Genomic DNA, 26,549 nt, shown 5'->3' on the forward strand with positions numbered 1-26,549 from the left:
ATTGTCCGAGATTGCCGCGTTGATGTGTCTGTACTTCGGAAGGAGATCTCCGATAGAACTCATTTTGAAGCGTCTCCTGTTTCGTGTTGTTGTCAGCTTCTTTTAACCCCAGACTTGCGGTTTGCAAAACAAAGCCTCTTATTCAGTGCAATGAACAATGGTTTTGTGCGTTCAATGTATCACGAACTCTCCCTTCGGAGTCGAATCTTTGTTAACGGATGACTATATTTGTTTGTTTGTTTTCGTCCAAGCACAGTAGTGACAAATGATAGCTATTTCACGCTACAGCTGTAGAATGAGCACATGAGGCGCTACCGTGGATCTCAGGGCTTTTCGTACAGGTCGTTGATGACTGAAGCAATATCTAGCAAGAATCGAAAAACAAACAAACGAACAAAACAAAAACCAAGCCAACACGAAAGGAAATGAGCAAGCATAAAATCTCATCCTGTTTTTCTTCTCCTCTTTCGTTTCCTCTTCACGCGCACTTTCCTCTACCTTCGCCGCTTACCCCCCCCCCCCGCGAGCCACCCGCCTCCTTCCAAAACCAGAGCGAGGAATCACAAGTCAACAACACGCAAACACTTACATTGAATCAACTCTAGCGAGGGGGAAAGGTCGGCGTCGAGCAGCTTCCACCATGGCTCGCCGTTTGAGCCATTCGGCAGTTCTGCACGCTGTGTGACCGCTGCGAGGTGCATGGCGGCTACCGCAATGAGTACGGGCTTGTAGCGGAGACACAGAGTGGTTCGCAAGCTGTCGTTGACGTAGTTCCAGACTAATTGTGCAAACGCTCCCTGACGTTTGAGCTTCTTGCAAAATTTCATCACGAACGGGTATGGATGCTCGACGGCGAGTTCGAACGCGATGGCCTGCAGCAGGATGCGCTCGTTGACGAGCATCTCTTCCTTGGCCTGGTAGTACTCGCGCGAGTCCCTGCCGAGCCGCTTGACGCCCTGTTCCGCCGAGACCACGCCGCCCGACTGCTTGATCTGCTCTGCCAGTTGCTGCGTCTGGCGGAAGACGTGCGCGCGGTCGAGAATGTCGTAGCACTTGCGATGCGACTCCTCGACCTTGCCGGCCAGCAGCAAACAGGTGCACGCCATCTTGCTCGCCTCAAAGTCCTTGAACGACTGGCACATGAAGAACCGATGGAAGAAGACAATGCCCGTCGCGATGGCCTGCTGCGACATTGGCCGCTGCTGGTGCTGCCCAATCTCCTTGATCAATGCAACGCCTTCCAGTCGGTAGCGCATCTCGGTCTCGGCGCTGATGCCGTCCTCGCGCGACGGGGTCTTGTCAAGCTCCTTAATTTACAAAACAAACACAAGCAAGGCCCCCCCCCCCACGACAAGCGAGAGTTAAGCTCCGAGTGGCTGCAGCATGGCTCAGCGACTCTCGCTCGCTCCGCTGATCATCCATTGAACCATGGAGACTCAAAGCTTCGTCGTACCTCGTCAGAGTAGTACCAGCGGGCGCCACTATCGCGGCTGTCGGCCGTGTCGAGGCTCGCAGGGTGCTGCACTTGCCCCGTCGGCGTCATCATTGGCGACGAGAAGGAAGTGGTCGCAGCCATCGTGTGTGTGTAAGTAATGCGTATTAGAAGTGGAGTGACATTGTTGGATTGGGGAATTGTTTTTGGAGAAATAGGTGGGGGTATTGTTGGTGTGTGTGTTGACATGCTGTGTGCAGAGTGGACGAAAGCGTTCGCGTCGTTCATGAACGGTGAACAGAGTCGATCGTGACACACCACCACCATTGACAGAACGAAACAAACACACACACACCAAACGCGCACTTGCAAAAACGCAAGCGCACAATACATCAAAATCCTTGTAACGTTGGAAAATTACGCGACAAACGCTTCGGCCGGTATTTGGTTTGCGGCCTGTCGTCGCATCGAGATGAGCAATAACAACAACAACAACAGCAGCAGCAACAACAACAACAGGTAAGCTTCATGGGCTTGATTGAGAAAGCAGATACGCGCCTTTCACCACAACACAGAACGAAACATACCTGCAACTGCAAAAACAACGACAGGGCAGAGTTGTAGTCGCCGTTGCACTGAGTAATGAGTTGGGTAGATGCAGTCATGTTGAGACCCGAGGCCTGCGACAGCTGTTGAGCAAAGGCCTATCAAACAACAAAAACACGCAAAGTCGTCAGCTGGGCAGTTGCATTCGAGTTGCTGCTCGTTAGACCAGCTGCGCAAATACACACCAAAGCACTGGCGTCTTGCGCAGCTGCAGACTGAACTTGATCGTGTGCGGGGGCATCGGCAATGAACGACGTATCGCCAATACTGGCAGGCAGGCTCGCCATGTTGCCGCTTCGTGTGAGGTAGTTGGTCAGCTGCCACTGGTCGTTCATGATGCATCCTGCCCATCCATCCGCAGCGGAGCTGTGGCAAGAGCGAGTACCAAAAAGACCAAGGACACGAGAGTGAGAGACGAGCGCGCGCACAGAGTCGAAGCGAAAGCGTTTCAGTCAACAAGCATACTCGGATGCCGGATCGGTCGCAGTCACGGTCATTGTGCGGCTAAAGACACGATGGTCGTTGTTATGGGCCCCTATGAGCAGCAGTGGTAGTGAGCAAGGTGTTTGAAAAAACAAGCAAATAAAAACAAACAAAAAACAAAACAAAACAAACAAACAAAAAAAAAAAAAAAACCCGCCCGCATGTACTCCAAAATCCACACTCACCATCAAGCAATTCGCCACTCAGTTGAATGATAATAACAGCAGGCTGTCATCAAGTAGCAAACAGCTGTAAGAACAATTTTATGCAGAACAAACCAACCGCTCCAATCCTCAACTCTTCCCCCCCCTCCCCTCCCGTCCCCCGCCGCCGCCGGCGCCGCCGCCTTACTGAAATAGACCAAGAATCCACAACAAGAGTCTCGGGTAAGAAATCAAACGGAAGCTGAGACAGAAAGGCAACAATGTTGGCTCGCCCGACATTGAGCAAGGCCTGCCGTCGGTTTGGCTCGTGCACAAAGCTCAGGTTTCGGCTGTGCTCACGATAGGCATGCACCGGAGGACCGACCGCTGGCTGGGCACCTTGGAACACGGCATCGGGATGTGGGCGATTTCCGCGCTGCGCTTGAGGGGCCACGCCTTGCACAAGTCCACTGGCAGCCGAGTAGGAGAGCAGGGCATCGGCGGAGTATGCACATGTCAGCAACTGGCGCTGAGACCGGTCGGGGGCGTTGAATAGGTCCACAAAGGCTTGCAGAAACGGCATGACAAACTCCCGCAAGTTGGACGACTCAAAGTAGCTGCCTTGGTTGAGGGGAAGACTCGAGGCGTACACGCTCCCTGGACTGACGGAAAGGGGAACTCCATCAAGCTCGACGAGATTGGGGAATAGCGTTAACAACTGCGCTTCGTACGCCATTTGGTCATCAACGAATTGCGAGAAGGGGTTGCCGGCCAGCCCCAAGCTGCGGAGCTGGGACCAGCCAACGAATGCCTCCAGGTCGCCAATGTCTTGGATGTTGTTGTTGACCAATGAAACGACCTGAACGTTTGGCGCAGCTTCAGTGAGCGCGCCGTACGCTGCCGTGGCGCGAATGTTGTTGTCGCTGAGTGACAGAGCGGTGATTTGAGGGCAGTTGCCGGCCACCAGCTGAACGATCGAATTGACCAATGGAACATAGTTGGCGCTCTGGAATCCCGCAGAAGAGAGGGCCGAGAGATCAAGGAAGAGCTGGCTCGGGTTGAATCGCTGGGACATGAGCTGCAACAGCTGCTGCTGCTCAGCCTCGCCCATGCCTTGACCATGCTCGTTGCCAGCAGCTGATGCACCATGGCGCGCGCCTCCCCGGAAGCCCGCCGCCGAGCCTGTACCGTCGGTCATGGCGTTGTCAGCGTCGTCTCCGAAAATGACAAAGATCTGGCGTCCATTAAACCGCATTGTCGCCGCAACACGGCGGAGGCCTCGAGCAACCGCAAACGTTGGCACAAAGAACTCGACGTTGCCACCTCGCGGCCTGAAGCGATCGTACACAAACTGCTCTGCAGCATTGTTACGGAAGAAGTTCATGAGTGGGGCCTCGCTCGCGTTGCCGACGCCGCTGACAACGACGCGAACGCCGCCACCGCCGCCAGCATTCGCATGAGCATTGGCACCACCGTCAGACGGAGCGCGGGACTGCTGCTGGTAGCCACCACGGCCTCCTCGCCAGCTGCCGCCGCCGCCGCCGCCTTGATCGCCTCCTGCTCCTGCTCCTCCTCGTTGGTAGCCGCCTCGACCCGCCTGGCCACCGCCACGCCAGTTGTCGTTCATGTTGCGAGCACCGTTGCCGCCGGCCTGGGACGGATCGTGTCCGTAGCTGCGCGTGAAGCGACCGCCGGGCATCCCAGGACCAGCACCAGCAGCAGCAGCTTGGCCTGCATTGCCGCCCGCGTCCATTGCGACATTGCTATAGTCTCTATCAACAGAGCAAAAAAGCAAGCGCAATGAGCGAGATGCAATTGCCGAGTGAGTTCCGCGCGAGTGAGTGGGGGAAGACGATAAAATGACAATGATGGGTCTGAGAGGCTCAGAGTCCTGCACTGTCTGAGCGGCTCAGAGCCCCTGTCTGAGCGGCTGATCTGTATGTGAAGATTGCGTTTACCCTCGACCACGACCTCGACCGCGACCGCGACCGCCTGTCAAACTCATTTGGTGCAGAATTCGAATGGAAGCGAGGAGTGAGCCTCCGCTAAAATAGATGCACAGTGAATCGAATGAATACAATATGTCGAGGTGCCGCTTTATGAGGGAACAAACTACATCAAAAAACAACAACAACATCACATTGCAACCGAGAACACGAAAAGCCGTGCTTGTTAAAACCCGTTGTCGTAGATCTGCGAGAGAGCCATCCCAACGCATAAAAGGTGAGCATGCATGGACAAAAACTCAACAACGAAGGGGCGGCGGTGGCGCAGACACTTACACGCTCGAGTAGCAACGCAGAGAGACCGAGATTGTCGTAGACGGCGGTGGTCGAGAGATGCAACGAGTCCATGTCGGACTCGGACAAAAAGTCAATAAATCCGTTCTCGTCCGCGGGCGACTTCTGTTGTGATTTCAGATTCAAGGAGAAGAAAATGCAATAGATGGTCAGAATAGGAAGGTTGGGGGGGGGGGCGCAACATATTCAATCAAAGAGTGTGTTCCTGCGCTTACTCGCTTCACACCGCCGGCAATGCGAGAAGCGTAGAGAGGATTGTCGTATGCACCAGCGATAGAGCCAGCCATCCGCGATTGTTGCATGCGAGAGCGCTGCATTGGATGCCGAACAGCCGCAGTCGAGTGCTGCAGAGGATGAGCGGACAAAGTCGGTGGCGCAGCGGCGACCGTGGGTTCTCGCAGCGGCCCATCATTCTCTGATACCGGTGGTTCAACAATTGCTGGCGGCGAGGGCGTATCGTCCGACGATTTCGGCGCTGCAGCGGACGAGCTCGACAACTCGAACGGCGGCGGCTGAGATCGAAGTGTTGGTGAATGCAGCAAATCTTCCATGGCATGCTGGGGGTAAGGTGAGACTTCCGAGCTTGCGGCAGGAGGTGCTGCTGCCGCTGCTGCTGCAACTGTTGTTGTTGGTTGCTGTGCTGGGATGAAGACGCGAGGCAGGCCAGTAGTGTCGGACACGGGAGCCGCGGGACGAGACTGTGACATATTTACTGGGATCATGACCGAGTTTGTCTGGAAGCGGATGCGTGGTGTGCTCGTAGCAGACTGAGCCATCGGGTTGTCGAGGGCGATTTGTGTCAAGTGGTCCAAGTAATGACGTGCAGACTTGCGTGGCTTCCAGTCCGCGTTGGTTGCCTTGAACGACAGGAAGGATTTTTCCATCTTGCCGTGCGACGAGATCTGCCGAGCACCGACCGGCTGACTGGCGGCGCGATCTGACAGCGGGACGCCGTAATTCGCGTTGCCGTTCCGCTCAAAGTTGAACAGCGCAAAGCTGCACACGTAGCCAACGCCATTCTCGTAGACAGTGACCTGCCGAATAAAGTCAATGATTTGCCGCGAGGTGCTCGGAAGCTTGAAGAAGAGCATGGCTGGCGTCAAAATAAAGCTAAAAACTTCTTGAGCAAACACGACCATGCGCATGTCGAAGAGGGTGGAAAACTCGCCGGCGACCTAGAGGTTGAGGGGGAAAACGATGTCGAGGGAATGAACGGAGCATGGCAGGGGGATGAGCAGTGAGCAAGCAGAAGAGCGTTTTAAGATGACGGAGCGAGCGCGCGACAACTCACTTCAAAAGTGTGCTCGCGGTTCTTCCAGTGGGCAGGAAACATGTGGATGTGGTAAACCACGTTGCGCATGAGAAGCGGGGGATCAAAGACGAGGTTTTCGTCGGGAATCAGCGTGCGAACCACGCCCAAAATGGCAATCAAGACACCGAGAACCCAGAACATGGAGCGGCCTTCGACCAAGTGCACCTGCAGCAAAAAGTCCTCGTTGTAGATGGAGACGGCGATGATGATGGCGGCAAACGCACCCAGGACGAACGCGATGAAGCTGCAGAGGTGTCGGAAAGGTGAGCATCGAGAGCAGAACAAAGACGAGAGCACAAACTTCTTTAAAACCCCCAACAAAAAAAAAAAAAAAAAAAAAAAACACAGAAGAGCGCTTGTACCGAGCAATAAGAGCAAGGAATTCAGAGTTGAACTTGGAGATGTACTTGGACGCGGGCTTGTAGCCATTGTTCAAGCTGTGCCAACGAACAAACAGACGATTGGAGATGAGGTCTACTGTTGAGAAAGGCCGCACAAACACCGCCTTTCTATAGGCTACGCACCGAGCTTGGAAAATATGCGGCAACTCGTTAAACTCTCGAAGCCACCAGCGAGCATACGGAGTCCATTGTCGCGCACCGACAGTTGTTGGCCGGTTACGGAACTCCTACACACACAAGACCGATGGAAGTGTGATGGCAAAAGCAATGAGTGGACCCACAACGTGCTGCTCACAGTTCACCACACTTGCCCTCAAACCTACCTCAGTGTAACGGAAGAAAAAGTACGTCAGCATAAACACCATGATAAATGGCGCAAAGAGGAGGTTGACCACCGCCATGAAAAAGAAACGCTTGCGCAGTCCTTTTGCGAGTCGCTCGGCGTGCTTTGCGTCCAGGAAGTGCTCCTTCATCGTCCCGTACCGCTTGTCAAACACATAGTCGAGAATGCATCGAGCAATGTTCCACTCGAGCGCTTTTGGCAAGATGATGCGAGGACCCAAAAACGGAATGTTCACGCGCAAATTGAGCAAGTCCTTGTTCATGAGAGCGACCAGATAATTGTCCTTTCGCATGATGCGGTTTGCCACGTCTGTGTCAGCCAAACAACATAAGGGTGAGTGTTCGCAGTTGGCGAGTGGAAAACATGTTTGCTGCCGCTGCGAATTGTTGTTGTTGTTCTTTTGGCCCACTTGGTCACTTGATGGTTTGAAGGCAGCAAGGGTTTTACCTTGTGGAGTGATTTCCTTCTTGACAATGCAGATGTTGCGCTTCCGTTGCACTTGTTCAAGCTTTCGCAGCACCTCGTTCCATCGAACGGTTTCGATTTCGCTCTGAGGGACAACGTTCAACCCCAAAATGCAATTTTGAGTTTTTTTTTAAAAAAACCAAAGCGTTACAAGAGCACAAAGCCCACGACACACCACAGGGCCAGAAGCGGTGAACACTGTACCTCGGGGATTTGCAGCTCATCAACATAGAACGTTCGCATATCCAGCAGCGAGCGCATGTTTCGGAAGATGAGCATGAACTGGAACAGCCAGAACGTGCTGGACACGACCAAGCTCAGTATCAAGATTGGATGCAGCGACGAGAGTCTGCCCAAGTGAATGGCTTCGCCCAGCTCGTGCGTCTCAAAGATTTCGTCATAGTCGACGCAGGCAATCAAGAACACTGCAAAGCAGACTGTGAATGCGAGCACAAACAGCTTGAGAATTCGCGCCAGGACAATGTTCCGAAATCCTTTGCCTTCGTGGTACTTGTAGATCTGTATGCAGCAAGAGAAAGATAAAGAGAGAGAGAGATAGAGAAACAAGGGCAGACACAGCCAAAAACGCCGGCCAAGCAAAACCAGCCAGTCTCATTGTCAGCACATTATCAGAAACGGTGACTGCGAGTACAGAGCATCAAAACTCCATTGGAGGTGGAGGGGGGGGGGGAAAGGGTTCCAGAAGAGACCAAGCAGCCCTTACATCGTGGAAGAACTGGTCGAGATCCTGCACAGCATACCACTGACTGCTCGAGTCTGCGTCCGCCCAGCTGCCCTCGTTATTGCCACCACTGCGATGCTCGCCATGATCATCGGTCTCGGCATAGTCGTCTTCGTTGTCGTCGTCGTCGTCGTCATTGCCGTTGTTCGCATTGAAACGGTCATCATTCTCGAATCCGACGCGACGCCCGCCTTGCCTGCCCATCGCCGTCGCCAGCTGCTGCTGCTGCTGTCCATACCGCGACGATGCCTCTCCCATGGCAATGTGGACGCTGTCGGACGGATGTGCGTTCGAGTGCATTGCAGACAGTGGCTGCATTTCGAGCGCAGCCGCTGTTTTTGCATTGCCGCTCTTCTTCGTCCAGTGAGTGTTGGCTTCATCCCCTTGACGCCGACCACCGGCACCTGCACCTGCACCTGCGGCAAAGGCGCTTCCGAGCTGCTCTTGCGCCGCGAGCGACGAGGCTGCTGCCATGTACTGCGACGAGGCGACCGACGACGGCAGCGTTGGCGGGATGCCAAAGTCGTCATCACTCCGACGTCCTCCTCCTCCTTCTCGTCCTCCTCCCAGTGCTGATGCGGTTGCACCTCCGCGCGCATGCTGCTGAGGGTGCCGCCCGTCGTTGGGATGCGCATCGTCGTCCCCGTCAGAGTAGGCGTCGTCGCCAAGCGGCTGGTACCCAGGCGGCGTTGCGCGGTGAAACATTTTTTTGTGACGGAGCTGCTGAGACAGGAACAAAGTTGGAAACAAAAAATGGAAAGTGAAGGACTGAGGGGTAATGTTCGAATCGAGACTACTGTAGTACGACACTGGACTCTGGTACAGTACAGTAAATCTCGGCGCGATGATCACGCAATGCAAAACAAAGCAATCGGCTGTCGTAAATCGAGGTCTCTCTCAATCATGGATCTGAAGCGGTTCGATCGTGCTGTATTATGAAGATGATATTATATTACAGCATAACCAGTCTTTTACTTTTGTGCTACATCGGACATGACCAAGCAGCATCGCAAGGTCAGCCATACAAAAGCACTTTCACTATTGGAGATCCGAAGCGGAACTGGCTGACAAAGCACCACCACCCTCCCCACGACGCCGACTCTGAGCTTGTCAATGAGACACTGATTTGTAGCTGGAGGGTGCTCCCTAGCTACAGTTTGGGGGCTGGGTGTTGGATGAGCTGTTGAAGGTCGTCGCAGTCCATGCGTTTTGGGCGTTTGGTCCATGTGGTGCTGTGCCGATGCAACCGAGCTGTCAGATGCAGTTTCCCCGCCCCCCGCGGCAATATCCTCTCCAAATCTGCAACACAAAAACACAATGGACATCTCACTTTGATCTTTTGGTGCGGGTGTGTGTGACAGAAACGCACGCATGTCAAGCTGAGCGAGGAGGAGATTGCGGGCGTCCCGCGCTCGTTCGTCATGCGCAAGGGCCCTGTGGGCAAGGCAGTGACGCGGCTGATGCTCGACATGCGCCACGTCATGGAGCCGTACACTGCGCTCAACTTGCGAGTGCGCAAGCGGAACACGCTCAAGGACTTTGTCAGCGTCGCTGGTCCCATCGGCGTCACCCACTTTCTCATCTTCTCGTCGACCGACATTGGCACGTACCTGCGCGTCGTCCGTCTCCCGCGTGGCCCGACGCTGAGCTTCCGCATTCACGCCTACTCCCATGCGGCGGACGTCCTTGCGCTCCAGAAAAACCCCCATCCACCAGGAATGGAGTTCAAGACCTCTCCTCTGGTAATGTCGTCGAATGAATGGGCAGTTGTTGTTGTTGTTGCAGTTGAGCTTGCGGATGTGCAGGTGCTCGTTCCGTGGTCAATGTGAAGGAAGAGGCGCGCTGGCTTGAACGAACTCTGAAAACTGACTTGCTTTTTTTTTTCGTTGTTCATGCTTTTGTCTTCCACAGCTCGTGCTAAACAACTTCAATCACGATGGCATCCAGTACAAACTCATGACGACCATGTTTCAAAACATGTTCCCATCCATCAACATCGAGACTGTACGTGCTCTTGCCCCCCCCCCAACCTCCCAAAGCTCCAACACTTTCTCTCCCCCTCCTTCCTTTGCTCATCTGTCTGTCTTCGTTCCCATTGTGTCTTGAACGCCCGCGTCTGGCAGGTCAAGCTGTCCAACATTCGTCGATGCGTCTTGCTCAGCTACATTCCGGAAACCAACCGCATCGAGTTCCGCCACTATGTGCTCACTACGCAACGGGTGGGCGTCAACTCTAGTGTCAAGAGCCTGCTGGAGGCCGATATTCCCGATTTGTCAAAGTTGGAAGACATCAGCGAGTTCCTTTTGCAACAAGTGTCTGCGCAAGACGGCGACGACGAGGCTGCGCAAAACCCCGCCGATCCGGCAGCCACCATTTCTCAAGAGCACACGACACGCAAAGGCGCAGTGGTTGCCACCCAGTCCAGCATCAAGCTGGTTGAAATCGGCCCGCGTATGACCATGTCGCTCTTGCGCGTCGAGCAAGGCGTGTGCGATGGCGACGTTATTTACCATCAACACAGTAAGTTTGGAAAGCTTTTGCGCTTTTCTTTGGTGTTTGTTTTTGTTTGGCACCCAGTTTGTTTGGCACCCTGTTTGGCACCCTATTTTGGCATTTGTCTCATCCGCTTGTTCTCCTCCCCCCCTCCAAATTTCAGTCAAGAAGACAGCCGCAGAACTCAAGCAGCTCAACCAACGACGCGCTCAGGCAAAGAAGCTCAAGGCCGACCGCAAAAAGCTACAAGAATCCAACGTCGAGCGCAAGAAGCAAGAGCGCCAAGAAAACCGAGACCGTTCCATGGCCGGCATCGAGCGCAAAAAGAAAGAGTGGGGCATCGCTAGCAAGAAGTCTGAGAATGACGACGAGTATGAGACCGACGACGATGTCGAAGCTGGTAGGTCGCTGAGTTCGTTTTTGTCCGCCGTCCGCAGTGGTTTGTTTTTTCTTGTCGAGGACGCTCATGCTCACCTCATTCTCTTCACTTCCCCTTCCCCCTCCCCGTTTCTCTCATCAGATGCTGCCATGGGCGACGACTCGATGGCCACCAGCACGTACGAGGAGGACGAGGACGATGATGCAGCGTGGTTCCGCAAGGAGGTTGGCGTTGAGCCCGACGCAGACTTGTTTGGGCGAACAGCTCGCGGCCGCGGTGCAGGGCGCGGTGGCTCCAGAGGGCGCGGTGATGGCTTTGGCGGCCGTGGCGGCCGTGGCGGCTTCCAAGATCGCGGCATGAAGCGGCAAGCCGATGACTTTGATCAATCAGACAGCAAACAGCAATTCAAGAAGCCACGCACGTCCGACTCTGGCGATCGCGAGCGTGACGGACCTCGCCGCGGTGGACGTGGCGGCGCAGGCGGCTCCTTCCGTGGTCGCGGTGGTGCTGGTGGCAGCAGCGGCAGCGGTGGTCGCGGCCGTGGTGGCTTTGGCGGACGTGGCCGAGGCGGCGCGGGCCGTGGCGGCAGCAGTCGCGGAGGAGGCCGTGGTCGTGGTTCTGGGCCAAGGCGATGAGCTCAAAGTGTGTTGTTGTTGCTGTTGTTGTTGTTGCTGTTTCAATGGAAATTTCGTACCCCAAATTTCAAACTCACGATTTGTCCATGACCAAAAATTACACTTGTACTAAAACAATGATGATTGACAACCAAACACGATATGGCCGCTGAATGCTTGGCATGTCACAGACTTTACAGAAATGCGCAGCAACCGCACCTTCGGGCACTATTGCTTTGCTGCAGAGGGCTCACCCATGGCCTCGTAGCGGAGAAGATCCATTGCGTCCTTCTCCTCCTGATCGCCCTTGTGGTCGAATGGTGCAACTGCTGCCGAGGCAACCACAGCAGCCACAGTCAATCCTTGGGCGTAGACACGAGCGTGAATGAGCTTTTGCGATGGCTTGATGTTCGGATTGCGGAAGGAGAGGGCAAGCGAGCCGACCATGGATGCGGCCCAGATGCCACCTACGCAACATCAAGATCAAATACCGAATGACGCAGCAAGTGATGAGCAACTCGGACGACAATTACACTTTTCCAAATCAGCCACCATGGCGCTTACCAATGACGTAAAACTTGTTGACAATCAGCCAGCGGTTCCAGTCCATGGTGCGAACGGCCTCCCAGGTGGACATGTTGGCGAGATTTTCGTGCTCCTGCAGGCGCTTTGCCAGAACCGGGTTGTTGACCGTGTTGGCGGACAGCGCGGCGGCCTTGGCAGCGCGCGATTCAGAACGGAAGGCGAGCATGCGTCGCTCGGCGCACGACACGCCAACGCCCGTCGACAGCACTGTATTCAAGAAGGAACGAATCGAAGAAATTGGGGAAGGTGAGACGAAAAAACAAACAAAAAAAAAAACGCGGATATTTTGTCAATGATGTTCAGACCCACGCCCCCTTTCAAAAAACCCTTCAAACCCCCTTCAAACTCTCGTCCAAGTCTCTGAGTTGCAGTTGCTGTTATTCATCCACACTCACACGCAGCATTGCGTTTTTTCATTTTTGCTCATTCTTTGATCTTTTGGCGAAAATGCATTCGCCGAATTCGTCATCAAACACGTTCCATGTCTTGGCGTTGTGAAAATCTGCGGGGAAGAAAACCGAAAAAAATCACCGCTTCTCACAGAAGTGCGACGAACGAACCAAAAACCATGTGCATCGACTGGACTTGCTCACTCTCACTCTCACTCTCTTCAACACACAAGCACACAAGCACACAAGCACACAAAGCACGACTCACTGGTGACGACAAAGACGCGGCTCGGAATGGTCGTCCGCGCAATGGCAGGCGACAGTCGGGACAGTGCGAAAATCGCACCCGACGTTGCAGCGACCGTCCACGCGCTGCCGACGACGCCGGCGCGGACAAGCTCGGAGCGCATGTTGCGCAGCTCGGACTGCGTGATTGAGTTGTACGCGGCGTTGGCGCGGCTGTCGAGGAGGTGGTCGTTCGAGCTAGTGTTCAGCATGTTGTCGGATGATTGCTGATTGATTGCTGAGAAAGAGAGTTGGAATTGATGACTGAGCTTGAATCATCTCAAATCAAGGGGGGAAAAATCGGAAATGCAAATCAAAGATCAGAGTGTTGGCAAAAAAATAGGCACAGTGCGCGTGTTTGTTTGTGAGTTGGGCTGAATCGAAATTGAACGAAAGAACGGCTGGACTTTGTTCTGATTGCGATCCGGTTGACGGTGTGCAGATCTCGAGAATGCCTGATGCATTGGTAGTTGTCAAAACTTCATTAAGAATGATAGTCCACATCAGCAAAATCCACCAGGAAAACAACCATCAAAAAAAAAAAAATCATGAACTCGGTGAAGATGTTGTGGCACTTCGACCACGACGACCCCCCGAAGGTGTCCCGGCTGATGCGCCAGAGCTCGCAGCGGCCGCTGTAGTAGAGGCCGCATGACCACCGCCAGACCCATCGTCCTGTTGCGACGCCTCTGTCTCCATAAAGTCCAGAATCTGCTCGCGGGCATCGTTGCGCATCTCGACCGCCATCAGGTAGACGTCGTGATCCGCGTCATTGTACATGAGCGCATTGGCAAACATCAGATAAATGTCTCGCAGAAAATCTCGTGTCGATCGAATTGTCTGTGGATGCAGAGAGCAAAAACGAAAATGAGTGCAAAACGCGACCGCAACAACAAAAGCAAGCACCAGCAAAAAAAAGCTCAAGCGTACACCATCGTCGATACGCTTGCGAATCGTCGTTAAATCCATCGGTCGCTTGATCACGCTGCTATACCCTGGCACCTCGTCGTCGGTCACTGGCCGAAGAAACACATTTGCGTAGCGGTGGTTGGAAATGTTTCGCCAGACAATCATGATGGATTTCTTCCAAGCCGCATTGGTAGGTGGCGGCGGGTTTTGGAGATCAAGTCTGCGCGGCGGGGGGGGGAGGAGATGGTGGAATGTGAGCATTCAACAAACAACATCATCGAAGATTTTGATCTTGCAACACCAACAAACGATTGTCAGCAAAAGATCTCTCTACCTTGATCGCGTCTCGGTATCAACATGCATGCTGTCGCTCGAGGAAGCGACTGGATTTGGCGAGCTGGGAGTGTGGAGAGTACCGCCGGCGCTTCCAACCGCGACATCCAGAGAGAGCGACGGAGTTGATTTCCGCGTGCGAACAGAGCCTCGCGTGGGCCGACTGGAGCTAGATGGAGTGGGAGTTGCGACTGTCGAGGGACTGGCAGCGGCGCGCAGTGGCGTGACTGTGCCGCTGGGAGCGACCGATGGCAATGTCGAGTCCAAATCCATGGGCGAGTTGGCAGAGAGCGACGAAGACACGCTGGCGGCAGGAGGCTTGTTCCGTACGAGAGCAGCAAGGCCAGTCTGAATGTCCATGTCGGTAACATCGGTGGCAGGTGGTGGGATTGGCGCAGCAGCAGCAGCAGCAGTAAGTGGGACTGCCGCTGAAGTTGCAGCAGGAGTAGCAGCTCCCATTGCAGTCCCAGCAACTGCCGCTGCGGTTGTTGTTCCTGCAAGGCCATTTGTTCCAGACGTGTCCATAGCCACAGCAGTAGCAGCAGCAGCAGCAGCAACAGCAGCGGCGCGATTTCCGGACAGCTCGGCAATGATGTGCGGGAGCTGTGCATCGAGCTCGCCAGCCTCGATTCGCTGCATGTCCAAACGCAGCTTTCTGCAGTTGTTCGAGTCGTGGGTGATGGATTTCCGCAGCTCGTCTTGGCGATCCGCAAAGAGCCGCTTCTCAATGGTGATGGCTGGAAGCTCTGCGACGGCGCTCGCGTCTCCGCGTTTGCGCTTGGGCGTCCCGTGCGCCTCGACGAGCTCTGCATACTGCGCCTGGCATCGCTTGGGCGTAAACCACTCGGCCGAGCGCACGTTGGTGACGTTGTTCAGCGTCGTGCTGTATGGCACATCCGCAAAGCACAGCAGCGCCTGGCACACCGCGTCCCAGTTGTTCTCGCCGTGCGCCAGCACTGCCTGCGCCAGAATGAGCTGCTCGCGCACAGTCCACTTGGCAGCAGTGTTGTATTCGAACGGGGCAGCAGTCGAAGTCGTCGTCGCCATGACTGCTTCTTCGAAAGGGTCTGTCTGTGTTTGAGAAGGATCACAACGGAACGGAACGGAACTGAACTGGACTGAATCTGAGCTGAATCTGAAGGCCAATGTTGTACAAAGGGGTTTTGTTCGATGTTGCAGAAGTCAACGCCAAGCACTGACCATGAAGTTGCCGCCAGTTCAGCCTCAATGCAAAAACAGCCTCAATGCAATGCACGATCGCCGTTGTTTCTCAATCTGAGTTTATCATCATTCAAATCGTCTCAAGTTCTCAGTCTCATTCCTATTTTTTTCTTTCTTTCTCAGTCTCAACTCACGAATGGCGGCATTGAACGATGTTGTCCAGCAGGAGCTGAACGAGATGCGCGTCCAGATTGTCCAGCTGCTCGACGGCACGGTGCGTTTCCCCGCCCTTTTTTCTTTCTCTCTCTCTCTCTCCCTCCCCCTGATGTACCGTCGTTCTCTCCGAGCGACGGTCGTCTCATGAGCGTCGTTTTGTTCCAATGGATTCAAGCCAACTTTTTTTTTTTTTTTTTTTTTTTTTGCTGGGATTTGCATTGCGTTTTTAATTTTTATAATTTTTGATTTTTGATTTTTGTTTTGTATGCTTGCTTGCAGGGCTCGACGGGTGGCAACTACCTGGACCGCATCCACCACATGATTGACAAGCGAGACACGCGACTCATCATCAACATCAACGACATCCGCGCAGCGCGACCAGAGATTGCTCAAAGGCACGGAGAGCCATTGAAAAAAAAAAAAAAAAAAAAAGCAAAGACCTGTCAAAAAAAAAAAAAAAAAAAAAAAAAAAAAAAAAAAAGAGATCTAGGATTTTGAATTGCTTGGCTCACAAAGTGTTTGGCGTTTGTTTTGTGTGGATGGTGACTGGTTGCAATTTTGATGGACATGGCAGATTGTCGCGAGAACCCATCACAGTCATCCCCGTGTTCGAGGCGGCGCTCAAGGAGGTCGTGCAGAGCGTCGACAATGTCTTTTTCAATGACAATCCGCTGCTGAGCGTTGGCTTTGAAGGATCGTTCGGAAGCCACCAAGTGACCCCGCGCGGACTCACGGCGAACTTTGTGGGCCATCTCGTGTGCATCGAGGGCATCGTGACAAAGTGTACGTGTTGCGAATGCGGGGGGGGGGAGTCTCCTCATCGCGCATCGCCCAATCTCTCTCTCTCTCTCTCTCTCTCTCTCTCTCTCTCTTTTACTCACCAACACATCACTCTTTCCACTCTTTGATCTATCGCTCTCTTGCAGGCTCGCTGGTCCGACCAAAGCTCGTGCGAAGCGTCCACTACTGCCCTGCGACGAAACACACGCTGACGAAAGAATACCGCGACGCCACTTCCTTCAACGGCTTGCCGACGGGCGGCACATACTTGCGAGAAGATCCCAACGGCAATCCGCTGGAGACAGAGTTTGGCATGTGCACGTACATTGACCACCAGACGGTCGGCATCCAGGAAATGCCAGAGAGCGCGCCGGCCGGCCAACTGCCGCGGTCGGTCGACGTTATTCTCGACAACGATCTCGTCGACCGCGTCAAGCCTGGCGATCGCGTCCAAATCATTGGCGCGTACCGCGTCCTCCCAAACAAGCAAGGCTCGGAAACGAGCGCCATCTTCCGCACCATTGTTATCGGCAACCACATCCGCCTTCTCAGCAAAGAAATCATCCAGCCCCTCGTCACCGAGCAAGATGTGCTTGCCATCAAGCGGCTGGCCAAGCAGCGCAGCAAGGACATTTTTTCGCTTCTTGCACGCTCGCTTGCTCCCTCCATCTACGGCCACGAGTACATCAAGAAAGGTTTGTTGTGTCTGCTGCTCGGTGGTCAGGAGAAGAATCTATCGACTGGCGGCCATATTCGCGGGTACGGGCAAATTCCAACTTGTCTCGCTCTTTGTTCATTCTTTTTTGCTTTCCTGGACTGCAACTTTTTTGCAATTGAATTCTCACAACGATGGTGCGCATGTTTGCTTGCTTTCTTGTCGCTCTTTGCTCTGCAGTGATATTAACATGATGCTTGTCGGCGATCCGTCCACGGCCAAGTCGCAAGTACTCCGATTCGCGCTGCAGATTGCTCCGCTGGCAATCGCGACCACCGGCCGTGGCTCGTCCGGCGTCGGTCTGACTGCTGCAGTTACGAGCGACGCGGAGACCGGCGAGCGACGACTCGAGGCTGGCGCCATGGTGCTGGCCGATCGCGGCATTGTGTGCATTGACGAGTTTGACAAGATGAGCGATGTGGATCGCGTGGCGATTCACGAAGTGATGGAGCAGCAGACAGTGACGATCGCCAAAGCCGGCATCCACACAACCCTGAACGCGCGCTGCTCTGTCATTGCCGCGGCCAATCCCATTTACGGGCAGTACCGCGCGGAGACCTCGCCGCAGGACAACATTGCCCTGCCCGATTCGCTGCTCTCGCGTTTTGACTTGCTTTTCATCGTGCTGGATGCAATGAACCCAACGCACGACAGCCACATTGCAGAGCACGTTCTGCGCATGCATCGGTATCGCCGTCCTGGCGAGGCCGATGGCGAGGCGCTCTCTCTGTCGTCGGACTCCACCGCAGCCTTGCTGCACTACGACCTCGAAGACCGGCAAGCCAACGCTGCCAACAATCCGGACGGCCGCGACGGCATTTTTGAAAAGCACAACGCGCAGCTCCGGGGCAAGCAGACTCAGGAGATTCTCACCATTTCCTTTATCAAAAAGTATCTCCAGTACGCCAAAGCCCGCGTCCAACCTGTGCTCACGCAGGCTGCGGCCGACTTTATCGCCTACGAGTACAGCCTGCTGCGCGCCAGCGAGTCGGAGGAGCGCAAGACGCTTCCCGTCACTGCGCGTACCCTCGAAGCCATGATTCGCCTCGCCACCGCGCACGCCAAGGCGCGCCTGTCCCGCGAGGTCACGGCCGATGACGCGGCCGAGGCGTACAACATTCTCAAGTTCTGCCTCATTGGCGTGGGCCCGGACGCAGACAGCCAAAAGGCCAAGCTCGAGCGCGACGCTCGTGCCATGCGTGGCGAGGACGAAGGTGACGATGATGATGATGGCGACGATGGTGCGGATGGTCGAGACGGCGGCAACGGCGGTGGTAGCACTCGTGGCAGCGTGTACAGCGGTCGCAGCACCCGCACCAGCCGCAGCAACGTTGATTTCCGAGGCATGGATTCGGCCCTTGAATCCACCTCGGATGACGGAAAGTGGAAGGCGCCATCGACGCCCATGCGCGCAAAGGACGCGTTTATCAAGACGCTTCGCGCCCAAGACGAGGCTATTGCCATGGCCGCCGCCGCCGATGCTGCCGAGGAGGATCTTCGTCGCGAGCTCGAGCAGCAGCAGCAGGCCGATGATGAAGCGACTGCGTCCGGCTCGACACGCTCTTCGCGCCGGTCTGCCCCTGCTTCGCCCGCCTCCATCATTTCCTCCTCGCGCGGCAGTCGCAAGCGCGTCGCCGAGGATGCGGAGGACGACGACGAAATCCCTCCCACACCCCGATCTGCGCGCGGCTCCCCGCGCTCCAAGGCCGCTGCACCATCGCCCGCCTCTGCGAGAAAGAGGGCTCGCTCAACCGAAGAGGCCAGCCAAGAGGCAGAAGACGATGATGACGAGGAAATTGACGCCACTCCTCAACGCGCTGGCCCCAGCAAGCGTGTCGCTCCTCAAAGCTCCTCTCCCCGCAAGCGCATTCAAGTTTCTGATGCTCGGTATGGCAGTTTTTTTTTTGTTTGTGCTTTTTGGATTTACTGAATCATGTTCTTATCTTTGGTACCGCCGCTTTTTTTTTTGTTTTTTTTTGTTCCCCTTCTTTCGTTTGAAAACCTACCAGGCTGGACGTCTTCATGCGAGACTTGGACAACATTTTCATGCAACTCAACTCCACATTCATCGATTTGGAGGTTGTCTACCAGCGACTGGTGGGCAAATCGCGGCCTGCTTGGACGGACGACGAGATTGGCGCTTGTCTCGACCGCCTTGTTGCTAGCGAAAAGCTCATGCTGTCCGAAGACAAGGTTTTCCGATTGTAAAAAACCACCGCCAGCACCATCGTAGAATGTCCATGTGACTGTTAAGACTCGATTCATAAAAGCCAAGTTTTCGTTTTTCCCTCCAAATCATCTGCCGAGTTCTAGCACCGTTCCCCCTCCCCCCACCCCAGCAAACGAAGCAAAAACAAGAAAGAAAAAAAGGACAAAGGCAAGTGTATTCATGAAAAAATACTTCGAAAACACACAAACCGATCGCAACGAAATGGTGGGAACAATCGTTTTAGGCCTTGAGGGCGTACTTGCGGAGGGGGAAGTGAGTGCGCTTCTTGGCCTCGCGAATAGTCACTTGCGATCGCTCGTGCTGGTTGAGCTGGCGGCGGATGGCACGGGTCTTCTTGACGCGGAGGTCAGTGGGCAGGTACTTCTTGCCGGCAAAGTGCTTGCGGAGGTGCTCGCGCTGGGTCTGGTTCATGACGGTGAGGACCGCAGCGACGCCCTTGCGGACGGCCGAGATGCGGCCAAGCTTGTTGGCAGCGCTGCCAGTGACCTTGGTCACACGGAGCGAAGCAAGCTCGGTCTTGAGGGACTTGAGTTGGTCCTCAAGCTCAGCCTTGCTCTTGGTGCGGAGCTCGTATGCACGAAGCTTAGTCTGGAGGAAGCGAGGAAGGGGGAAAAAACAGAGGGTTGAGAAGGTGAGTGTGGTGGTTGCAGAGAGGAGAGAAAGGGAGCGTGGAGTCGGAAGAGCGAGCGAAAAGTCGTCGCAGAGCGCTTCCGCAGGGGCGTCGGGTCGACCACGGGAGAAGCTGGAGATTTGTGCTCCCCGACGCAGCAGAGCGAGCGCGCTGGATGACGGGAACTGAAAGCGAAAGCAACGGTTCAGCCAGCCAAACGAGCGTTTGCTTTCGCTCGACCCCGCTTTCATTCACAGGCCGACGCTTTCAACGACAGGGAAATGCCAAGCACATGCACCACAGAGAGTCGTGTTGCAAACAATTGCGCGCTGGTCATGGCGAGGAGCAGGCTGCGGCGCGCGAAAAACCAATGCCAAAAGGGCGCCGAGTCGCTCGATTGTCGTTCTCCACCTCCCCACTTTACTCCAGCCCCGCGGGTCCATCCGCCCTGCTATACAACCCCACCACCCTCTAATCCGATGTGTAGGACGGTTCTGCAACGGATTGAAGCACGATCGAGGCGGTTGCGTACCATTATGAGAGATAAAGAGAGAGAGCAAACCAGTGTCTGTTCCAAAATTGTTTGGCCGAGTTTTTGTAATTTCGAGTAAAATTCGTTCTTTGGTCGGACGCTGGCAACGCCACGGTCATTTACACGAGCCGCATTCTTATGAGGAAATTTTGTACTAGTAATATTATTGGGAACTGGTGTGCTTTGGGAGGAGGAGAAGTGTGTGTGTGTGCGTGTGTGTGGGATCGTTCAATGCCCGAAGAGAACGCTCGGAGCTCTTTTCTGAGCCGTTCGTCATTCACAAGTGAAATGCCTTAAGTCTGATAATACAGCGAGCTGCCAACATTGCCCTTTGAGGTCGATAGCTGCGAGCGGGAGTTGTAACGAGCTGCTCAGATTAAAAAAATCCAGACCGCCGCAGCGTTGTTTACCCGCGCCCTCAAACGCGAGTTACCGCCGAATACGAGGACGACGGGCGATTCTCGTTTTGGTAGCATCAAAGAGCTTAACCCCAACTTGCACCAGAGTCGCTGGGTCGTGCTGCTCGTCGACGTTTTGAGCTGTTCTGCAGGGAGCAGGGTTTCGATTCAACAACACGACCACAACGCAATCATCTTCAGCCATGTTTCATTTTGACTTGCCATAATATCACTTCCCTTTATTTTCCCCGCATACTGTACCATCCAGTCTAAGTCTCAGCAGGCCAGTCCAATTCAACCCCATTTGAACAATGGCCTTCAAGCCGAGGACGCAAGAGTTTCTGTCCTTGCGGCTGCACGCGCGCGAGCACCAACGGACACACGACATATCGCCGCACGGCTACGAGGACGACAATGCCAAGCTCCTCGGCCAGGTGAGTGAACTGACTGACTGACCTATCGCCTGGACTGACCTGACGAGAAAGAGACAAAAACGAAGCGAGAGAATCGAGTCAGCACATCCTTCCTCCCCCCCCCTCCCCTCGAGCCAGCTGTTTGCCAGGCTGCTGCTCTACGAGATGGATGGCTTGGCCTTCATCCCAGTATCCCCAGTCCGCCCTTCCCCGCTTCCCCTTCCCGCCTCTTGGTCGGTCATCGCTTCGATTTCTCTTTTTTTTTTTTTTTTTTTTTTTTTTGAAATCTCGTTTTTTTCCATCTGCCTTGGTTTTTGGGGTTTTCTTGGTCTTCGATGCTTTTGTTTTACGCTGCGGATGCGAATTCGAGGACAAAGACGGGACTCTCGCTTGGTTGGATGAACGACGACGAATGTGCCGCGAATTTTTGAGTTGTGGAGCATTTTGCTTGAGCTTGACACGAGAAGATGGGGGAAAATGACGGAAGCCAGCAACTCAAACTCAATGGTTCCACAAAGACGCGAGCAAGACGCGAGATCACCTTTTCGAGTTGTTGTTGAGCTGTTGAAAGCATTGAAAAGCACTGACTTTTATGATTGTCGTTGCGGATGCGGTTTTTTTGGGAGCAGCGCGGAGGTCACGTCAAGTTGTCGATGGTGCCAGAGGCAGCGCCAGAGTGGATTGATCACGTCGACAGCATCAAGCTGCGGATGCGTGACATTGCTGCCAACATTCAAGACTTGATCAAGAAGCACGAGGAGCAGATGAGGCGCACGGATTTCGACGACGACAACAACGACGACGAGCATGCCATTGACATTTTGACAAAGAACATTTCCTCGGGCTTCTTTGAATGCCAGCGCGACATCAAGATGATTGCCGAGCGTGCCAAGCAGACTGGCCATCCTGACGAAATCAAAATGTCGCGCAATGTCGTCTCGGCACTTGCCCTCGAGCTCCAAAAAATGTCGACCGACTTCAGAAAGTCTCAAAACCAATACTTGCAGCGTACGTGAATCCTTCGCCTCTTGAGCCTAGTTGTTGTTGTTGTTGTTGCTGTTGCTGTTGCTGTTGCTGTTGCTGTTGCTGTTGCTGTTGCTGCTGCTGCTGTGATTGGCGACTTACGTCGTACTTTTCAACTTGTGCTGCCCAGGCCTTCGTGCTCGAGACAAAGGCATCCTGTTCCAGCCTGGCGAAGTCCCCCAAGACACTCTGGCTGATGAAGAGTACCATGTTGATAGCGGATTCACTGCTGAACAACTCCAGGTATGAATGGCGGTGGATTGCTTTTCTGTGGAAGAGAGTTTGTGCTTTTTCCGTCTTGCTCATCTTTTTCTCGCGGGTCGTGATGGCGATTGAACTGACCAGGCCACCCAAGCCGCGATCGAGTTTTCGCACCAGCGTGAAGCTGAAATTGAGCTGCTTGTTCAATCCATTAGCGAGCTTGCACAAATCTTTAAGGATTTGTCCGAGATGATTTATGACCAGGTAAATGCGCTCGCAAAGGCCCCCTTTGGACAATTGCTGAACACGTTAAATTGGATGGAAGATGTTGGCACATCTCGTTCACTTTTTTTTTCTTGATTGTGTTGCCTTTGATTAGGGCACCATTCTTGATCGCATCGATCACAATCTCGATGTCACGTTGCAATGCATTGACGAGGCCGAGAAGCAACTCATCGATGCCAACAAGTATCACAAGAAGGCCACCAAGAAGATTATTATTTTGTGTCTGGTCGTGATTGTACTGGCTCTTGTCATTGCAGTGGCCAGCACAAAGTGATTTTTGAGTTTTTTTTTTTCCATTTTTTTTGTTCATGTCTTTTTTTGATCTCTTTTTGTTTTCCCTGTCTTCATTTCCCTGTTTCTTCGGGCTTTGCTGCGCTGTCTAGCAGTTCATCGTCCCCTATTGTGATAAACACGAATCGAGTTCTCGCTCTCTCTCTCTTTTTTTTTTTCCGCCTGGAGAGGTCGAGCACAAGTTTTGGTGTGTTTCGACCGTTTGAAAATCAACATCCCAAGAGAATCAGTGACTGTAAAGCACATCACTGTGTGTTGCACGATAACGACAGCGGACAAATGACAGCCTTTCGTTTTTGCACAAAAGCCACAAGAGCGAGGCAACGACAACACAACACACCAGAAGAAAACAGTCACACGCTCAACAACCCATCGCCCGGTGCGAGAACATAGTTTAAAAGATCTTCTCCTTGACCGAGAACGAGGTCAGCCGAGGGTGGTCGACAAACTCGTTGCCGTACGTGACGATCGTGCGAATCGACACCACAAGTGCCAGCACCCAGAACAGGACGTACGCAACGTGCAGCACGCTGTCGTCGGCTGGATCAACGAGGGGATAACCGAGAGTGAGCGGGACAGAAGACAAAAACAATCGACACTAACCAAAACCAAAAACCAAAACAACCGAAATTCTTACTCGCAGGGAACATCAGGCTCAACACCAGCATTGCGAAAACAACCGCCGAAATCAACGGGAGCTAGAATGCGACAGTACAACATCATACGCAAGCAGCATCGATCAGTACATTGTCGTCGCTGCAAAAACAAACAGCTGCTCTACACAAATCCCACTTTCACGGTTACCATTCGTAGGCGCTTTGCAACCTCGCGGAGAGGCGAATCCACCTGGGGGTCCACGCGGTAGGTGCCGAGGAAGAGCGCCACACCATCCTGACGGAAGCCATCGGCAAAATTGTTCTTGTAGTAGCGGATGGCCGAGTTGTAGCCGTCCTGCATCGCGCCAGCCAGGGAGCGCTTGCCAGTGCGAGTAAAGTCGGTCTTGAGGGCACCGGTGCCAGAGTACTGGAAGCTCACAGCATCGGCGTTGTCGGCCCAGACATTCTTGAAGCGGCGCTCGAGTTCGACCTGCTGCTCGACCAGCTCGCCCGGAGCAATGACGCCAAGCTCCTGCAACTGGCGCTGCAGCACAAGGCGCGCAATCATGGACTGCACGACGTTGGTGCGATCGAGGCAGTCGGCGCAGTTGGTGCGGAAGACGCCATTCTGGCGGTGGCGCACAGCCTTGTTGTTGTCAATGAAAAAGTAGCCCTGCTTCTCCATGTCGCCGGCGATCTGATCGAGCAGCTTTTTCAAGTTTTGGTACTTCATGTTCTTGCACTCCTTGTGGAAGTCAAAGCCGATGAATCGCAGCCCAGTGTCGCCTGCCATGACCACTTGCTGAGCAAAGCCCTCGTGCAGGCGCAGCTCGCCGCCCTTGTGATCGACCAAGCTCAGAAGGCCTTGGCTCTTGCCGTAGATTCGCTGCTGCTCGTCAAAGTGCTTGCGGAAGGCGGAGAAGTGATCGGCATCCGTGTTGACAACAATCGAGGGCTTGTACTTGATGTTGGCGCGCTGGGACCAGAACAGCGGCACAGAGCCTCGCGTCTGCACGTACGATGCCGCTTGGCCGTTGACCTCCACGATTTGCTCCGTCTCGACAAAGTTGGCGACGTGGCCGCTTTCGTCGATGCCTCGGACGTTAAAGCGCGTGCCTGCGATTTGCAGTGAGGAACGTGAGCAACGGGAATGCATCATTTTGAGCAATTGTTCAGTTTAATGAGCGCGCCACGTTACCCGATCGGTAGACACTACGGCGCGAAATGAGGACAAACTGCAATGAGCGATCCTTGACGTTCAACTGGTTGATGCTGACAACTGAAGATTTTGGAAAAAAACGAAAAAAAAAAAACCGAATCGTGTCAGTGAATGCTCAATGTTGAGCAGACTGCTGCAAGCAACAAAAGCAGCAAAAAAAAAAACGACTTACATCCATGGATGACAGGAACGAGGAAATCGCGGAGCTAATTGGAAATGCACAAGCGAGCGAAGGGACAAAAAGTCAGCGTTCGCGTACAAGCACAAGAATAACAGCAACCCACGAGCAACACATACATCGCGGGAATCGCGGAATGCCTGGTGCAAATACTTGTTCCAATAGAAGCGCTCATCAGCCTGCGCACAACAACAACAACACAAACCAAAAACCAACAACAACCCACAAAAAACAAAAACCAGCAGGTGAGCACTCCGTTTCGGGGAAGAGAGACTCCAGGCTGAAGTACTGCGACACATACACGCTCGTGCATGGCTTGGTGCGCAAACTGCTTGTCGTCGGTGTAGAGGCGTTGCTGCGTGTGGGTCAGATCGTACGAGTACGAGAAGTGGAAGGCGCCCGAAGCCAGCATCGAGTTGATCATGGCAACATACGACTTTTCATCGGCGCTCTGCGTACGACAGAGAGAGTTCAAGGCAAGAGGTTTTGGTTTAAGTGAGCAGAGAGGAGACGAATCAAACATGTTTCGATAAAAATAATCGCGATTCCTACCTGGGCCTCGGACAAGTGGCGGTGCGAGCGTGCAAACGGAATCATCTCAATCTCGGTAGCCTTGAAAATGTCCGATCCAGCGAGGCGACCGACCAGCTGCTTCTTGGTGATGAGCAGAAGGTACGGGCCGGCGAGCAGGTGGATGACACCGAGCAATGCCGCGACCTCGCGCGTCACGCCGGCGTGCATCTGGGCCTCAACATCACGTGCAGCTGTTATTTTGTTCAGATACAAAGGGAGGAAGGGTGGACGACAAGACGCCATTGCGACAGTGAGTAGTGAGTGAAAGGCTATCGTCAAGCCAAGTGGTGTGCTGCAGCTCCCAACCCGAACCCCAACTCATGAATGGCTGGCATCTGTGCAGTGATGATGCCCGCTCAATCACTCGGACGAGCCCAGGCAGCCGTCTGCTAAAATGCATCGAGAGAACTGGTGAGGTGGCGCTGATCCGTAGTCGAAGGCAGAGCGGTTTGTTGCTCGGCTGCATCCCGCGCGCGCGAGCTCAAATGCGAAATGGCCAGCAGCTGAGCAGTTCCTCATCAGCCCGCCTTTGTGGGGCGTGGGGAGGGGTCGTGGAAGGCGGGGGGGGGGGGAGAGACGTCATGAAGTGATTGTCCCCTTACAGCGAGGTTGCATTGAGTGGTTGACGCGGTCGATGAAGAGCACAATGTCAGCGCCCGTCGCAGGCTGCAGCACAAACGCCTCGTCAGACGTGTACCTGTTGAACGACAGGCAAAAAAGCAAAGAACGAACACAAGGAAAGGGAAAAAAAAAAAAAAAAAGTCAGCTTTTCAATGGTTTTTCAATACAAGTTTTTTTTTTTTTTTGTTGGTTTTTACAGTCGAAGTTTATCGTAAGCTGGCATTTCGTATGGAAAGAGACTGAGAAACGAAATTCAGCCTTCATCATCACTCAACTCACAGCAAATCACAATG

General features: G+C 54.0%; 10 protein-coding genes across 10 annotated transcripts; 3 read left to right on the forward strand and 7 right to left on the reverse strand.

Annotated features, from left to right (window-relative positions):
• Positions 1 to 205: 205 nt before the first annotated feature.
• CAOG_08557 (hypothetical protein) lies at positions 206 to 1,606 on the reverse strand. The gene is made up of 3 exons (XM_011271837.1): positions 1,454 to 1,606; positions 590 to 1,307; positions 206 to 364 (listed from the first exon to the last, which is right to left on the reverse strand). Exons 1-3 carry the CDS (start codon positions 1,574 to 1,576, stop codon positions 324 to 326), a joined length of 882 nt encoding a protein of 293 aa, XP_011270139.1. The 5' UTR covers positions 1,577 to 1,606; the 3' UTR covers positions 206 to 323.
• CAOG_08558 (hypothetical protein) lies at positions 1,595 to 4,686 on the reverse strand. Its single transcript, XM_011271838.1, has 7 exons — positions 4,623 to 4,686; positions 2,873 to 4,436; positions 2,707 to 2,749; positions 2,504 to 2,573; positions 2,224 to 2,404; positions 2,020 to 2,136; positions 1,595 to 1,888 (listed from the first exon to the last, which is right to left on the reverse strand). Exons 1-7 carry the CDS (start codon positions 4,667 to 4,669, stop codon positions 1,850 to 1,852), a joined length of 2,061 nt encoding a protein of 686 aa, XP_011270140.1. The 5' UTR covers positions 4,670 to 4,686; the 3' UTR covers positions 1,595 to 1,849.
• Positions 4,687 to 4,730: 44 nt separating this feature from the next.
• On the reverse strand, positions 4,731 to 8,996 carry CAOG_01880 (hypothetical protein). Its single transcript, XM_004364691.2, has 10 exons — positions 8,210 to 8,996; positions 7,690 to 8,004; positions 7,468 to 7,570; positions 7,001 to 7,329; positions 6,801 to 6,904; positions 6,639 to 6,713; positions 6,256 to 6,520; positions 5,180 to 6,139; positions 4,947 to 5,069; positions 4,731 to 4,857 (listed from the first exon to the last, which is right to left on the reverse strand). The coding sequence occupies exons 1-10, from the start codon at positions 8,930 to 8,932 to the stop codon at positions 4,837 to 4,839; spliced, it is 3,018 nt and encodes a 1,005-aa protein (XP_004364748.1). The 5' UTR covers positions 8,933 to 8,996; the 3' UTR covers positions 4,731 to 4,836.
• A 208-nt stretch (positions 8,997 to 9,204) lies between these two features.
• CAOG_01881 (Slc34a2-prov protein) lies at positions 9,205 to 11,862 on the forward strand. Its single transcript, XM_004364692.2, has 6 exons — positions 9,205 to 9,241; positions 9,589 to 9,969; positions 10,139 to 10,231; positions 10,351 to 10,747; positions 10,884 to 11,120; positions 11,241 to 11,862. Exons 1-6 carry the CDS (start codon positions 9,221 to 9,223, stop codon positions 11,732 to 11,734), a joined length of 1,623 nt encoding a protein of 540 aa, XP_004364749.2. The 5' UTR covers positions 9,205 to 9,220; the 3' UTR covers positions 11,735 to 11,862.
• Positions 11,794 to 13,231, reverse strand: CAOG_01882 (hypothetical protein). Its single transcript, XM_004364693.2, has 3 exons — positions 12,956 to 13,231; positions 12,278 to 12,505; positions 11,794 to 12,180 (listed from the first exon to the last, which is right to left on the reverse strand). Exons 1-3 carry the CDS (start codon positions 13,182 to 13,184, stop codon positions 11,942 to 11,944), a joined length of 696 nt encoding a protein of 231 aa, XP_004364750.1. The 5' UTR covers positions 13,185 to 13,231; the 3' UTR covers positions 11,794 to 11,941.
• Positions 13,232 to 13,435: 204 nt separating this feature from the next.
• CAOG_01883 (Brd8 protein) lies at positions 13,436 to 15,328 on the reverse strand. Its single transcript, XM_004364694.2, has 3 exons — positions 14,216 to 15,328; positions 13,903 to 14,101; positions 13,436 to 13,812 (listed from the first exon to the last, which is right to left on the reverse strand). The coding sequence occupies exons 1-3, from the start codon at positions 15,259 to 15,261 to the stop codon at positions 13,519 to 13,521; spliced, it is 1,539 nt and encodes a 512-aa protein (XP_004364751.1). The 5' UTR covers positions 15,262 to 15,328; the 3' UTR covers positions 13,436 to 13,518.
• Positions 15,329 to 15,536: 208 nt separating this feature from the next.
• On the forward strand, positions 15,537 to 19,379 carry CAOG_01884 (DNA replication licensing factor MCM3). Its single transcript, XM_004364695.2, has 6 exons — positions 15,537 to 15,649; positions 15,871 to 15,986; positions 16,166 to 16,374; positions 16,518 to 17,130; positions 17,267 to 18,973; positions 19,096 to 19,379. The coding sequence occupies exons 1-6, from the start codon at positions 15,572 to 15,574 to the stop codon at positions 19,292 to 19,294; spliced, it is 2,922 nt and encodes a 973-aa protein (XP_004364752.2). The 5' UTR covers positions 15,537 to 15,571; the 3' UTR covers positions 19,295 to 19,379.
• Positions 19,380 to 19,448: 69 nt separating this feature from the next.
• Positions 19,449 to 20,493, reverse strand: CAOG_01885 (ribosomal protein L35e). Its single transcript, XM_004364696.2, has 2 exons — positions 20,459 to 20,493; positions 19,449 to 19,904 (listed from the first exon to the last, which is right to left on the reverse strand). The coding sequence occupies exons 1-2, from the start codon at positions 20,459 to 20,461 to the stop codon at positions 19,536 to 19,538; spliced, it is 372 nt and encodes a 123-aa protein (XP_004364753.1). The 5' UTR covers positions 20,462 to 20,493; the 3' UTR covers positions 19,449 to 19,535.
• A 628-nt stretch (positions 20,494 to 21,121) lies between these two features.
• On the forward strand, positions 21,122 to 23,208 carry CAOG_01886 (hypothetical protein). Its single transcript, XM_004364697.2, has 5 exons — positions 21,122 to 21,290; positions 21,899 to 22,277; positions 22,423 to 22,535; positions 22,638 to 22,757; positions 22,873 to 23,208. Exons 1-5 carry the CDS (start codon positions 21,168 to 21,170, stop codon positions 23,050 to 23,052), a joined length of 915 nt encoding a protein of 304 aa, XP_004364754.1. The 5' UTR covers positions 21,122 to 21,167; the 3' UTR covers positions 23,053 to 23,208.
• Positions 23,209 to 23,342: 134 nt separating this feature from the next.
• CAOG_01887 (SACM1L protein) lies at positions 23,343 to 26,536 on the reverse strand. The gene is made up of 10 exons (XM_004364698.2): positions 26,454 to 26,536; positions 26,238 to 26,332; positions 25,615 to 25,826; positions 25,364 to 25,513; positions 25,182 to 25,241; positions 25,057 to 25,090; positions 24,864 to 24,944; positions 23,874 to 24,781; positions 23,707 to 23,767; positions 23,343 to 23,609 (listed from the first exon to the last, which is right to left on the reverse strand). The coding sequence occupies exons 1-10, from the start codon at positions 26,477 to 26,479 to the stop codon at positions 23,464 to 23,466; spliced, it is 1,773 nt and encodes a 590-aa protein (XP_004364755.2). The 5' UTR covers positions 26,480 to 26,536; the 3' UTR covers positions 23,343 to 23,463.
• Positions 26,537 to 26,549: the final 13 nt, after the last annotated feature.

The sequence above is a fragment of the Capsaspora owczarzaki genome (assembly GCF_000151315.2).
Source record: "Capsaspora owczarzaki ATCC 30864 unplaced genomic scaffold supercont2.2, whole genome shotgun sequence".
In the NCBI taxonomy this organism is placed as follows: domain Eukaryota; class Filasterea; order Ministeriida; family Capsasporidae; genus Capsaspora; species Capsaspora owczarzaki.